Source organism: Mus musculus, chromosome 1 (assembly GCF_000001635.26).
Source record: "Mus musculus strain C57BL/6J chromosome 1, GRCm38.p6 C57BL/6J".
In the NCBI taxonomy this organism is placed as follows: Eukaryota; Metazoa; Chordata; class Mammalia; order Rodentia; family Muridae; genus Mus; species Mus musculus.
In genome coordinates this window covers 89,714,962-89,728,229 of record NC_000067.6, presented here as the reverse complement: position 1 = coordinate 89,728,229, position 13,268 = coordinate 89,714,962, and the positions used below count along the sequence as shown (strand labels likewise).

Genomic DNA, 13,268 nt, shown 5'->3' with positions numbered 1-13,268 from the left:
GTAAGGAGAGTCCTTTGGTGTGACAGGATCTGAGGAAGAACAAGACCCGAGACAGGGCAGCCTTCCTTGTAGACTGGGTCGCTGCAGGATAGGGAAGGCCTGCAAAGGCTCATCTCTGTGTGCTCAGGGATGGAGCCTGAGGGTGGAAGAGTTGCACAAGCACACAGTGCTCAGGACGGCAGCTGTGGAAAAGGCGTGGGCCCTGTTACAGGTGGGTCTCCAGGATCAGACATCCCATCCTTCTGCCATCAAGGCCCCCTGGGGAACCAAAGTTATTCCCAAGATGAGCTTGAGCTAGAGCCACACAAAGAGGTTCCACATCCAATAAAGGACATCTATCCACATATGAATACAACTGCACCTTAGAATATATCAGAATATATGTATAATATATATCTTTTATACATATATACATATATACATATATACACACACACATATATATATATATACACACACACACACACACACACACACACACATACACCACACAGACAGACAGACACACACACACATACATACACACACACACACACAACGTTAGGATGGGGATATATATATACCAATATACCCAGGCACTCTGAAAACACCATATGAAATGTCCTGCTTAGCCCAATCGATCTGAGTCCCATGCAGGACTTGTGCATTAGCCTGCACTTGGGCAAACTCATCTACGATAGGGTCTGTTTCATAGTCACATGCTGGCCACCTTCATAGCTCTGCTGAGTATGGTACTGAAAATGGCAGAGTGGCAGTATTGAAAAGTTTCACGCTGATGTTCAGTCAAAATATCCTGCATGGACCACTGTAAGTCAGACACTGCCTGCAGAATACAGTCAGGTGTGGCAGGTACCTCATTAGCACTACAAGCCAGCCAGCGATAGGGACTGAAACAAGCGTTCTCTAGGTATAGATACTGCTATGAAGCCAGGGGGAGAGAGTCACAGCAGCAACAACACACAAGAAGATACTAGCGGTGGGGGTGGGGTGGGAGGGGAAGATGTTTTTAAAAGGTGAATGTTCTTGAGTGTGCAGGGGAAAGGCCTCTCCCAAAAGGCGTTTGGGGGGAGAAAAATGTGCATACAGACCCTAGGAATCTGACATGATGCTCAAGCCAGTAATATCATATAGGTAAACGTTTTAGCTCTGCAAACTGATTACTGGGCATCTGTGTTAAAGAGACAGATAAGGACCAAGGAGCTATCAGGAGAAAGCCCATGCAGACGTACTTGTATAATAATGAGAGAGGTCAAACCTACTCATTCATTTATTCATTCCCTCCCTGCCAATGGTTTACTGTTGTGAGATACCTTTGGACCACGCAGACCACATCCATGCAGTGGTAGAGTGGAGTACTACATGCACATCAAAATGGAGCCCTGTATTTGCTTTCATGGACGACCGCACGTGACCTATCACTGCAGAGGTGAGCGGGTGTGAGACGTGTTGTTGGTGGAAGCACCAATGCCATGTGCACAGACGCATAGGCCTGCACTCTGACCATACACAATCAGGGGACACTTTCAACTTACACGCAGTATGCTTATTTTAAACTTTTTGTTAACAACTGTAATTTTTAAAGTATTTCAGTTTTTAAATCCATGACAGCTCGACAGGGTGGCAAAACCCAATGGCTAATTCTCAATCTATGAGGTTCATGGAATGGAAACAAACATTCCCACCTTAAAAGTGCTCACTGTGGACAGAATGACTGGATGCCTGCCAGAGTAAAACTGAGCCTGCTTTCAGACCCTTACAGAAGTCATGAAAGTAACGCACGCTAAGGAGAACAGTTGCCCGCCTTCTAAGCTGAAGCCTGTGTTTTACCTCAGCATGAAAACCGTGGTGAACGACATCGAGGCCTGGCTCTGCTCGCAGGTGTTCACAGGCGAGCGTGAGGTCAGCTGCAGCCTCTGTAGTTCAGGTTTTCACAGACACTCGCTTGGCTCACCCCCCTTTGCCACTCTCATTTATGATGCTACTTCATAAGCAATGTGTACTGTAATGCGCTACAGAACGGAGAGCCCTGGATTCACAGGTAAGGGGGTGGAAGTCTGAGGGCCTGGCTGCCTTATCTCCCTCTCAGGGGATCTAATACCACTGTCCTCAGTGTGAAGGCAGAGGCGGGGAGGCCCTTGCTACCACCTCTAACCCACATACTCACATGTAAACTGGGGTGGTAGGTCAGCACACCGTTGTCGCACAGGGTGACGTACTTCTTTTTCCACTCTTTGTTCAGTGACTTGCCACTTCGCTTCAGCAGCATGCCCTGTGGGGGAAGAGGAGCCAGAGAAAAGTCCCGAGTGAGTAGAGGAAGGCGTACAAGACACAACAGGATTCAGAACAAGGCAAACTTTGTGGGTCTGCTTTCCCACGGAGCATTAGCCTTGCTGTCAGACTGAATTTGGGTTTTCTTCTCTTTCATAGTCAACGGTATAGGTGATACTTGAAATTTGAACTCTGCAATAGACTCTTCTCAGTCCACTGTTGATGGACAGCTGCAGTGGCCATCCTGGCTGTCCACCAAACAGCCCACAGAACTCAGTCACATCGAGTGGGAAATGCCTAATGAAAAGGTGCTTTGATTCTTTGCTTGTTGGTTTTTGTGGCACTGGGAAGTGAACACCGGGCCTTGCACATTCAAGGAAAATGCTCTACGGTGCTCTACAATGCTCTACCATGCCCCAGCCCCGACCCCAGTCCCAGCTCCTGCCCCCACCCCAGCCGCAGGAGTAACATTTTAAACACAGAACCTAAATTGCCTTCTCTGATAAGAAGGCAGCAGTGATTGTTTCACCGTAATTTTATAAACACTACAATTTCATGTTAAAATTTCTTTACAGAATTTTAATTTATTCAAACTGAAATTCCATTTGCAAACTTTAGTAACAACACTGGGTGGGTGAGCAGTGTGTAATTCACCTCGATCGATTTTTAATGAAGTCCCATTAAGAATTCTGGGAAAGCTTTCAGAATTCGGAGCTGACATATTTTGGAGCTCACATGTGGCCTAGCCTTCCCTGGATGGCTGCTGCTGATGTGGGCTTGGCCTAAGTGCCAATTCCCAGCAAATCCTCCACCTGTTCACGGCTTTCCTGGGAGAGGACAATGGATGAGCAATCCCGAGTGGGGGTCAGGCCAACACTCCAGCCTCGGGCTCCCTTTCTTCTCAGCTGCAGCTTTCCTGCCAGGCTTGTCCACTCCTGTACATTCTAACTCTGCACATGTGCAGAGAGGAAGGCTCCTGCCCGTCAAGAAACTGCCGCAATTACGATGCTGAGAAGGTGAGTGCCTAATACTAGCTAATTAAGACAGTCTTAGGAAGCAGGAAGCTAAGGTTCTCAAATACACCTTGACCCCTTGGGGACAGAGGCAGCCTCCCTGCTTCCTGCTCCTGCCCCTCCCCAGGATCTGCACAGGAGACAGGAAGAAGCTCCCTGTCAATTACCAACACTGAGAGAGTAGGGCTGTTTACTCAGACTGTAAGCAGGCTTCAGATCCCAGCCTGAGCATCCGGTACCTGTTACTGGGTGATCCGAACAACCCACAAGTGGACCTTTGGACGGCCATGGCTCTGCAAGACCTTATCATATAAAGAAAGCTCGTGGCCAAAAGTAACCCGGGGGCGGGGGGGAGGAAATGTTTATGTGAAAACTAAAGTGGCAGAAGCTGCCTTGTGTGGTACAAATGGACAGGAGAAATTAAGTCACCCCCAGAGACACAATAATAAACCAGCATCCTTTATGCCCCCAGTTCTTAACCCAGCAACACAAGGCCACACCCAACTTCTCCCATGGCCTCACATTTTCCCATCATCCACTTCAGATGGAATTTCAACAATACAGAGGGCTAGGGGTCACTGCAATGTCACTGGAAGATTAGGGCGGCTGCAGGCTTCAGAAGGCCATGTCCCTTCCTGCTCAGGCAAGCGCCTGCAGATGTCTAACACAACTCCTTTGGGAGGCTCGTGGGCACTTTCATGAGCCAGCCCTATGCTTCTAATTATCCTTTCACTAGTGAAGGCTACAGAGAAAAAGAGGAGAAACTGGCCAGGCTGGAGGCATGTGGAGAGGCCCTCTCAGTTATCTGGGGACTAAAAGGAGTAATCTATTTTTTAAAAAGTCTTTTTTTTTGGTTTAACATTCATTTCTTTATCATTTGTATGCCACTGTCCCCTCCTTTCACTATGAGGGGGTACAGGGATTGAACTCAGGTTAGCAGACTTGGCAGCAGATGTCTTTACTTGCTGAGACATCTTGCTGGCTCCAAGTTGATCAATTTTGTTGCTAGGAAAATAATGTCACCAGGATGAAAACATGAATGTTGACAATCGTGACTAAATCATCCTGATCCTTAAAGGACATGGCTGCCTGACTCTCTTGTGTTAGCCCAACACTGTTAAGAGGAGGTGGGCCTGAGAAGACTGACCTAAGGGCCACCTCTTTCTGCTTCCCGCCTTGGCTCCACTGACTTAAAAATATCTCCTTCTACCTCTGCCCTTCAAGGTTCCAGGAGAGACTGAGAGCCCTAACTTTCCCGTTCACACATCCTGTCTGTGGTCAGCAGGGCCCTGAAGGCCTTTTCCTTCCATGGCCTAGTTTACTGGCCTAGTACCTGGCTTCCCTGAACACCAACGTGCTCGCTCTCTCTCTTACTTACCACCAGCCACAGGCTAGAGGCAGCAAAGGCAAGGAACACAAGGTTTCCCCCTGGAGACAAGACTCTGGGTCATACACAGGCAACTCATACCTAACCACTGTGAAGGCGCGGGCCTCCCATTCCCACCATTCCCGAGTTTTCTGTCACAGTGACCAAAGTGTTCTCACAGCAGAAACTCTTGAGTGTCTCAGCCATTGCCCGATCCAACATCCACAGCAGGCACCAGTGACAGGGTTCCCTCCAGAGCAAAGTAAGATCACATGGCTCTGAGGAAGGCAGGCGCCTCTCTGCTTTACAGCGCTCCACAGTTTGCAGAGATGTTCTTCAGCTACTAAGAAGTTCCAGCTTAGCTAAGGAAAAGGACTGGATGGCCTTTCTTTCCAGGCTGGCCTGGAGACCCTGCCTGACTCTCAAATTTCCACAGACCACAATGTATTCAAGTTGGGCACCATGGTGCATGCCTTTAATCCCATCAATAGGATGAGAGAGACAGCAAAATGTCTGTGAGTTCGAAGCCAGCCTGGCTTACATAGTGAGTTCTAGAGCTACAATAGTAAAACTGTCTTTAAAACTAAACAAAAAGTAAACAAACAAAACAACTTACAGAAACTATCATGCATTCAGAGTGAGAAAAAGCAGGGTCACCACCCTATGGGCTGCAGAAAATGTAAATGCACTGCTTAGGCCGTACTGCATCTGCCTCCACAGGAGGGCTTCCGGTGGCTACCCTGACAGCAGGCAGAAGCACCCAGGACTCTCAACATTTCTCAGGCAGGAAGAAAACCAGTGTGTATGATGGGAATGAATCTCTTCCTACAGGAAAACTCCAGAGTAGATGGGGCTGAAGGAACACTAGAAAATCTCCATCATGTCACATGCTTCTCTTGCCAGGGTGTGCAGTAGAGAAACAGAGGGTAGGCTAGCCCTGTCCTGTCCAGTTGTCTCCTCAGTATAAGAAACACTGGACTTGATTCAGAAAGCTTAGCTGAAAATATTGGCAACATCTCAGGAGATTTCTGCACAGAACATGTTATCAGTTTATCCTGTCTGCAGGATACCTGCAGGAGGGCTTTCTGTTTGAGACTTCCTGACAAGAGTCCTGGTTGTACCAGACACTGGTTTCTTAGCGCCTGAAAGCAAATATGGAAGGACCAGAGAGGCAACACGGAGCAGTAGAGTCAAGAGACAGGTAGTTCAATGCCAGGCCACAGGCTGCGTGAGAACTGCACACAACACACTGAGAGTCATGTTCTAACACGCGGCAGCAGCTTCCTCGATAGAACAGGTCTCCATAGCACACAGTTCTGGATGAGACCTCAGCTAGCCAGCCAGCATGGGACTGGCCAAGTGGGGACATCCTGCCCATACAGTGCTGTTATTCAAAGGTCTCACAAACACAAGCCATTTCCCTTGTGAGTGTCACCAGACCGGGAGATCTAAAATGTGAAATGCATTATGATGACCACTTTACAGCCAGCAGACACAGACGCAGGGCAGGGTAATGGTACAGTGAGGTAAGACCTAAAACAAAGAGAAACTTCCTTCTTGACAGCTACACACAGAGACTGGAGGAAGACACCATTTTGGGATCAAATGTATGCCTGAGTTCTCTTGCAAAGATCAAGTTTTCAACAAATCCTAGCATCCTTTTTGGGCCCATGTCAACAACAGTTGTTCCCTAATTGGTTTCCACTTTTCAAGGCCATGCTCATTTGATGGGGTATAGTCAGAGTTATCAATGAACCCCAATTGATGATGCCCGGGCATTACATGATTAAAACATGTCTTCTTCTTCCTTCTGCAGTTTATCCAGAGCGGCAATCACTGTTTCAGTCTAAAGAGCTACATGTTATACCATAAAGCTCTGCATCTGCTAGGACGGTATGTTGTGCAATCTCTGCTTATGGTCCTACAAGCTCTACTAGGACATGGAGCAGCCAGGGAGTCCCAGGGTGGACAGGGCCTGTGGTGGGCATAGAGTTCTATGATCTGCCAGCCTGAACTCTCACCCATTGATAACAACCAAGACAAAGTGGCAAGCCACACAAACAGCTCATTTGAAACTCTTAGAGGACACAAAGCCACAGTCCCGCCAGCCAGGAGATGACAGAGGCCGGAAGGCTCCTGGCTGTCTAGACACAGGCAGCGGCTCCCATCAGTGCGTGCAAACGGCCCTTATGATTCTAAGTCTCTTTGAGTGGCTGTAACCTAGGGCAAAACTGCATGGCAGACAGTCAAGATGCATCCTTTGTCCATCTCTCAGACGCCAATCTGGTACCCGTGAAGACAATCCTTAGTTTAGAGGGTTCTTGCCGGCCAGCATAGCCATCCATCTGAGAACGCTTTATTTCACATGGGGGGGGGGGGCAGAGGAGAGGACTGCTGCAGCATTTATTTGGATATTATAAGTTTAAGGATGACATTGAGTTTCACTTAAGAGACTGGCGTGCTCCCTGCATGTGCAATCACTAGTCTACAGAAAGCCAGCGTGTGCAAGTATCTGCCTGCTTGCACAGAAAGCCCGAGAGCATTAATACATTGTGTAACTCCATCATCTTTCAGTGACTGAGCTGCCCAGGTGACCCAAGTCAACCGATGGCACCCAAGGAACATGGGACACTTGTTAAAGTCCATAAGGGGGTCAGAGAGATGGCTCAACAGTTAAGAGCTATTGTGCATCTTTCAGGACTCAAGTTTAGTTCCCAGCACCCACATAGGGTGGCTCAGTCGTCTGTACTTCCAGTTTTGGTGGCTCTGACTTCCTCTTCCTCTTCCGGCTCCTGTCAGCACTTGCACTCACATGCACCTACCCACATACACATAAACATGATTTTTAAAATAAAATAAAATAAAATAAAAGTACAGGAAGTTCTAACTTTGTAGACCCCTGTGTGACTCCTCCTTGACCTCAGCTATGGTGTCACAATAGATGACAAAATGACTGTTCTCTTGATCAGTCCATTCCAGGGGTGGATAATGCAAATTGGCATCCTGTATTACTGTGTATGGAAAACAAATAGTTCCTGGCGTTAGTGTGGACTCAGTCAGTCAGGAAGCCAGAAATATCAGGAATGTTAGTGTAGTTTTGTGGGGAAGGATACAGTGTCCCCTGAGGCTGGGCAAGGGGGACCAGGCCACAGGCAAGCAGAAACTTCAGTACACCCACAACACAAATGCCATGTACAATTCCATCATGGACCTGTGCACACAGCAGTAGATTTTCACACTGAATTCTGAAAGGACTGTTGGCCCCAACTATAGGGAGAAGAAAGGGCCAAGTGAGTTTCCGACCAGAGAAGTATAGAACATGATCCCAAATCCATACACCACCTGTCACAAAAACAGTGTCTTGGTGCTAGCTTCTTCTACCAGTGGGAACCGATAGGGGAAGACCTGGCCTCAGAGTCTAGATCAAATGCAGACAATAGTGGCAGATGAGACCAGGAATGAATGAGGGTCTTATGCAAGATGTGGCAGTGTGGCAGTCTGATCCTTTCTTTAGACCTGGGAAAAATTTCAATATTATGTCAGCTGCCCTAGTTGGAGCTAGGGATGGTGGCAGGTTTCTGTGCCACAGAATGGACTATACCTTGATACAAAAAAGACCATACAACCTTGAACTAAAATACTATAAAGTTCAGAATGAAGCCTGCTCCCTGGACCCTGACTCTAGGCACATCAGGAAGGAAGCAGGGCGAGGTGGCCACACATCCCCTAATACAGGTCATTTCTTGAAAAAGAGAAAAGAAACAAGGACCCAGGATTCCCTGTGCGCAGGGCCGGGTATGTTAGGAACAGGTATCTGGCTGAACTTCACAACTCCCACGTGCCAGCTATCACATGTGTCTGGTTCCTCTCTACCTTTTTACAATGTAGGGATCTGTTGTGATCTGTCACTGGGTCACTGCTACATGGTATGTGAGTGTAATAATTCAGTTCATCTCCTAAATCCCCTGCCTCAGACAGTGAGAGCTGGCCCAAGGACTTCATCCAGGTGTGCCTGTGAAGGGGACAACATCATGTACTTCCAGCCTGAAGCTCCAGACTTGAGACTCTGGGGATGCTGGGATGGTCATAGAAGACTCTTGAGAACCCAGCCCTGGTGGTGTTCGTACCCAGATGGTCCTGGTTCAATTTAACTAGTAGACTGTGGGGTCATCTGTACTAGTTCCATCTTCAGCTTGACAGAGCTGGACAGATCTGGCTTCATTCCCCCTGGGATATCAAGACTGTCCAGCTACAGGCGGTGGGATGGGAAGGCCCTGAGACTGCCTGAAAGGAGCACTAGGTACCTGAAGGAAGGCCTGAAGGAAGGCTGTCACTGCTGTCTTGCTGACCTCTGCCCCCTCCTTTCTGATATTCTGTACACATGAGTGAAGGACTTTGGCACTCCAGCCCCAGAGGTATGTAGAGTGCACAGAAGAGCCACTGCCCCAACAGTCTGGTAAATAAATTTAAATCGTTTTAAACCACCGGGATTTGGTTCGATTGCATAGCACTCGGTAGCCAAAACACCCAGGCAGTGACAGAATCAGGCATCTGGGCTTCTGCTTACGGCCTGGAGGCTTTGTGGTCTCCCTGGGAACCACTTCCCCAGTAGTCCAACCATAAGGCTCCGCAGCTTCTATGTTTGTTTAAGAAATTCAAGGGCTTTTGTGACAGCTAGCATTACTCCTTGCAAGTGGCCAGTGTTCTTTAACTGCCTCACCTGATTCACTGACTCACTGTAAAGACTGCAATTCAAATGATCTACAACCAAAACCATCAGGGTCTCAGGAAGGGATGTGTCCCTTTTTGCTCAGGTGTCCTCTGTGGCACAGCAGCAGAAAGCAGGGCTGTCTACCACACTGCAATCTCTTTATTCGTCATGTGTGTGCTTCTAGTCCCAAGAGGTCATTGAAAGCCAAAAGCAATGTTAAGTGTACAAGCTTTAAATAACTTACTAAGTTAATGTAATGAATGTGAGTGAGATCTGAAATCCATCACTCACTGCTTGCTGCAGCCCCAAGCTGTGATAAAACACCACTCATAAATTTATATTAAAACTCTGCTCGATAGCAATTATTTACCAACAAAGATTTATTGACTGCATTAGAGGCTGGGGGTCTTTCCCAGTCAAATCAGCCTTTGAGTCTCAAGGGCTGAATAGCGTTGGTCTCCATTCAGACAAGGTTTGCGGTGACAAATAGGGAACAGTTGATGGCTGGGCTCCACCACAGCAGTGGAGCAGCAGCTGAGACACGGCCACCCATGCAAAGTACAGATGATCAGCCGGCTCAGCCAGCCCATGTGCCTTCCTTCCAGGCAAAATGCCTGTTACCTGGTATAACACACAACTGGCCCATGCATGCATGTGTCTGGTTGAAGTAAAGCACCTAAGAGATTGAGCCGGGACCAAAAAATGTGTCTCTGAGAGAGGGCTGATGGTTTTTTTCCCCCTTAAGTATAAAAGGTAACAGTGTGCCAGGAATGTGGGAAGTTTCCACTTAGCCAAAAACGAGTGAAGTTTACTAGACGTACGTACTATAGAGCCAGCAGCTCATAAGGCTGAAGTGTCAAGATGACTGTAGCGAGTCTCTGAGGGTGCACAATGAAAGAGCTCTCAGAAACGAATGAAAACCCAAACAAACAAAGAGTATGGTTTGAGTTCTGTGTGGTTCTAAAGCAAGCCAGAGTCATGCCTGAACCACTTGAGAAGATTCTCATTACAGGAGCTAAAGGCTTCTGTGATTTTGAACGTCTCAGAGGGACGTGAGCTGCTCAAGCTGACATCCCAAAGACCTGGCTGCCAATCACTAAACTGATAGATCTACAATAGATGTTCTCATTCTAATTAAGGGTTCCCTCAAACACTGTCAGTCAGCGGGCTATCACTGTGACATATAATCCCCAAGGGGACCAGCTTATGAGGGAAGGTTTATTTTGGCTTCTAGTTCTATGAGTTTCATTCCAGGGTCTCTTAGCTCCATTGCTGTGAGCCTCTGACAGAGATCATCATGATGAGGGTTCATAGTGGCCTGGTCACCTCGCCAGGGTAGCAAAGCAGCAGACAGGCAGAGGTGGCTGACTTATCTCCCTGCAGGGACACACACCCAGCGACCTAACTTTCTCCAGATGGACCCTGTGTTTTCACAGTTCCAGCATCTCTCTACAGGGCCGCAGGTTGGTGACCAAGCCTTCCAAACATGGGACTTCAGGGACACTTATACAAATCATAGCATGTGTGTTACAAGTGGCTGTAAAAGACAAGTGGTAGATGTCTGAAATTCCATTGCCAGAAACCTGGCTGGCACAGGGCCTGAGCCGGAAGTGCCATGTTTCATGTGTTTAATGTGTCCCCAGCATCCAAAGCACAAGTGGTCCACTCTACTCTACCTTCTCAATGTGCAAAGCAGCCTCATGCAGGTAATAATATCTATGTTTCCAAGGAGAGGCCTGGACCTCAAGGCATAGAAAACGAAGGTGCTGCACCTCTGTGGAGGCCTTGGGGGTGGGAGGGAGCTAGGAATCCCTCTTGCCAGTCAATCCCTCTGGCACAGCTGGAGTCAGTGCTGATCCCCAGCATTATTGAATACTTGCACCTGACCTGTACCAACTGTAAGGCTTTTGTGGCCTTTATCTGTTTGCATAGTGAGAAATTTAAGGGCTCTGTGATACCTTAAATTATGCCTCTGGTTGCACTCAGAAACGGCCAGGGTTGATCTAATAGCTGTACTTCAGTTACTGATGCATCTGGGAGACTGTGATTGTAATGATCCCCAACCAAAGCCCATCAGAGTCCCAGGCGGGCACTTATGTTATGTTGAGGCACTGTCTTTGGGGTGACAGAGAACAGCAAACGGTACCTGTCACTGCAGCCTCTTGTCATAGGTGATCTTAAATCTTGAATACAGTTATCTTTTTTATATAAAATTTTCTGCATATGAGTGTTTTGCTTACATGTGTATGCATACAACGCATATGCCTAGTGTGCCCAGAAGTCAGAAGATGGCACTGGAACCCCCCAGAACTGGGCAGGGTTGTGAGCTACCATGTATATATGGGAAGCTGAACTTGGGCCCTCTGTAAGAGCAACAAGCACTCTTAACCACTGAAGCGTCTCTCCAGCCCCTAGATAAGGCTGTCTTAAGTGTCTCTTACCCAACACTCTCACAAAGGGAACTGATGCTAACATGACACAGGACTGTGGCTGGCACACACCACCAGCCAGTGGGCTGAGTCTGACTTTCCAACTGTGCTTGTAAACAGTTTTATCAGAACATGGTTGAATTCAATATATCCTATACAGAAGAGATAAGCAATTCAGGATTGGTATTTTTTTCTAGTTTCTTGTGATAAAACTCTTACCAAAACCAGCTCTAGAAAGGAAAGGATCTATTTCAGCTTACAGATTACATTCCATCATTGAGGGAAGTTAGGGCAGAAACTCAGGCATGAGTCTAGTGGCAGGAACTGGAGCAGACACTTCTGTGGAGGAATGGTCCTTACTGGTTTGCTCAGCCTGCTCTCTTAAACAACGCCAGGACCACTTGTCCAGGGGTGTCGTACTGCCTACTGTAGGCTGGGCCCTACTACATCAAACATTAATCAAGAAATGCCCCACAGATTTGTCTATGGGTCAATCTGAGGGAAACATTTTCTTTTATATTTCTGGTTGTGAGCCATCTCTCCAGCCCAGGAAGCGTTTTTTCTCAAAGTTCCCTCTTCCCAGAAATGTCTAAATTTGTGTCAAGATTAACAAAAACCAACCCGCATAGCCTCACAGGCTATGGTGCCTGTCTGCTTCCTGGTCTTTTCCAGAGGGGGGCTGGTTGAAACCTGTCACAGGACAGAAAAGGATAGGAAGAGTCCAGCAGCCATCGTGCTCAAAATTGTGAAAGTCTATCCTTTCTCTTCTTGCTTCCTTCCCCACTCCTGACATCCCTTTTGTCCCTTGGTGCCCACATGGAGCTGCAGGGTCACAGGCTCTGGGCTTCACAGTTTCTGCTTAAATAAGCAGAGACATTCCTTAGCAGTGGTCGCTGCCTCCATTGCCAGGTTCAGCTGTGCCCAACCTCCTGGTCCAGAAGTGGGAGTCCTGACCCTCAGCTCCCCAGAATGCAAATGCTGACAGGACCTCTACACAGGCAATTACATCGAAGTAAGGCCACTGTTCGGGGGGGGGGGGGCGACTCTATGAATACAACACATGTCCTTATGACAGGGAAATGGAACATGAAGGTAGCCAGACCAAGGGAGAGGTCCCCGGAGAAACCACTTCTCATCCCTCCATACCTGATGTCTAGCTTCCAGAGCAGTGAATAAAAATTGTTTAAGCCTAAGCCTGGGACTGCTGCATACTGTCTTCAAATGATCAGCACACAGGTGTATGGATAGGCTATGCAGTGTTCCCGGACAGGGTACAGTCAGCACTAGACACGACACAGGGCCAGTCTGGTGCTCTCACCACACACAAATGCAGGTTGCATGCTCTGCCTTCAGTCTCTTGGCCAAAAGGAACCATGTTTGCTGGTGTGTCTCAGGCGTTTCATGCCGGCCCAGTCTACAAGACATATATGGTATGTTTCCTTGTGGACTGGCTCCGCTTTCAGATCTCATTTCAGTACCGC

The 13,268-nt window shown here is 47.8% G+C and overlaps 1 protein-coding gene across 2 annotated transcripts in view; it reads right to left on the bottom strand.

Moving 5' to 3' along the window:
• The window catches only part of Agap1 (ArfGAP with GTPase domain, ankyrin repeat and PH domain 1), a 440,472-nt gene that overhangs the window by 167,053 nt on the left and 260,151 nt on the right, over window positions 1-13,268 (bottom strand). For both annotated transcript variants that reach the window (NM_178119.3, NM_001037136.1), the window contains exon 10: window positions 2,165-2,269. In NM_178119.3, the coding sequence (NP_835220.1) occupies window positions 2,165-2,269 (105 nt within the window). The remainder of the gene's footprint in view (window positions 1-2,164; window positions 2,270-13,268) is intronic.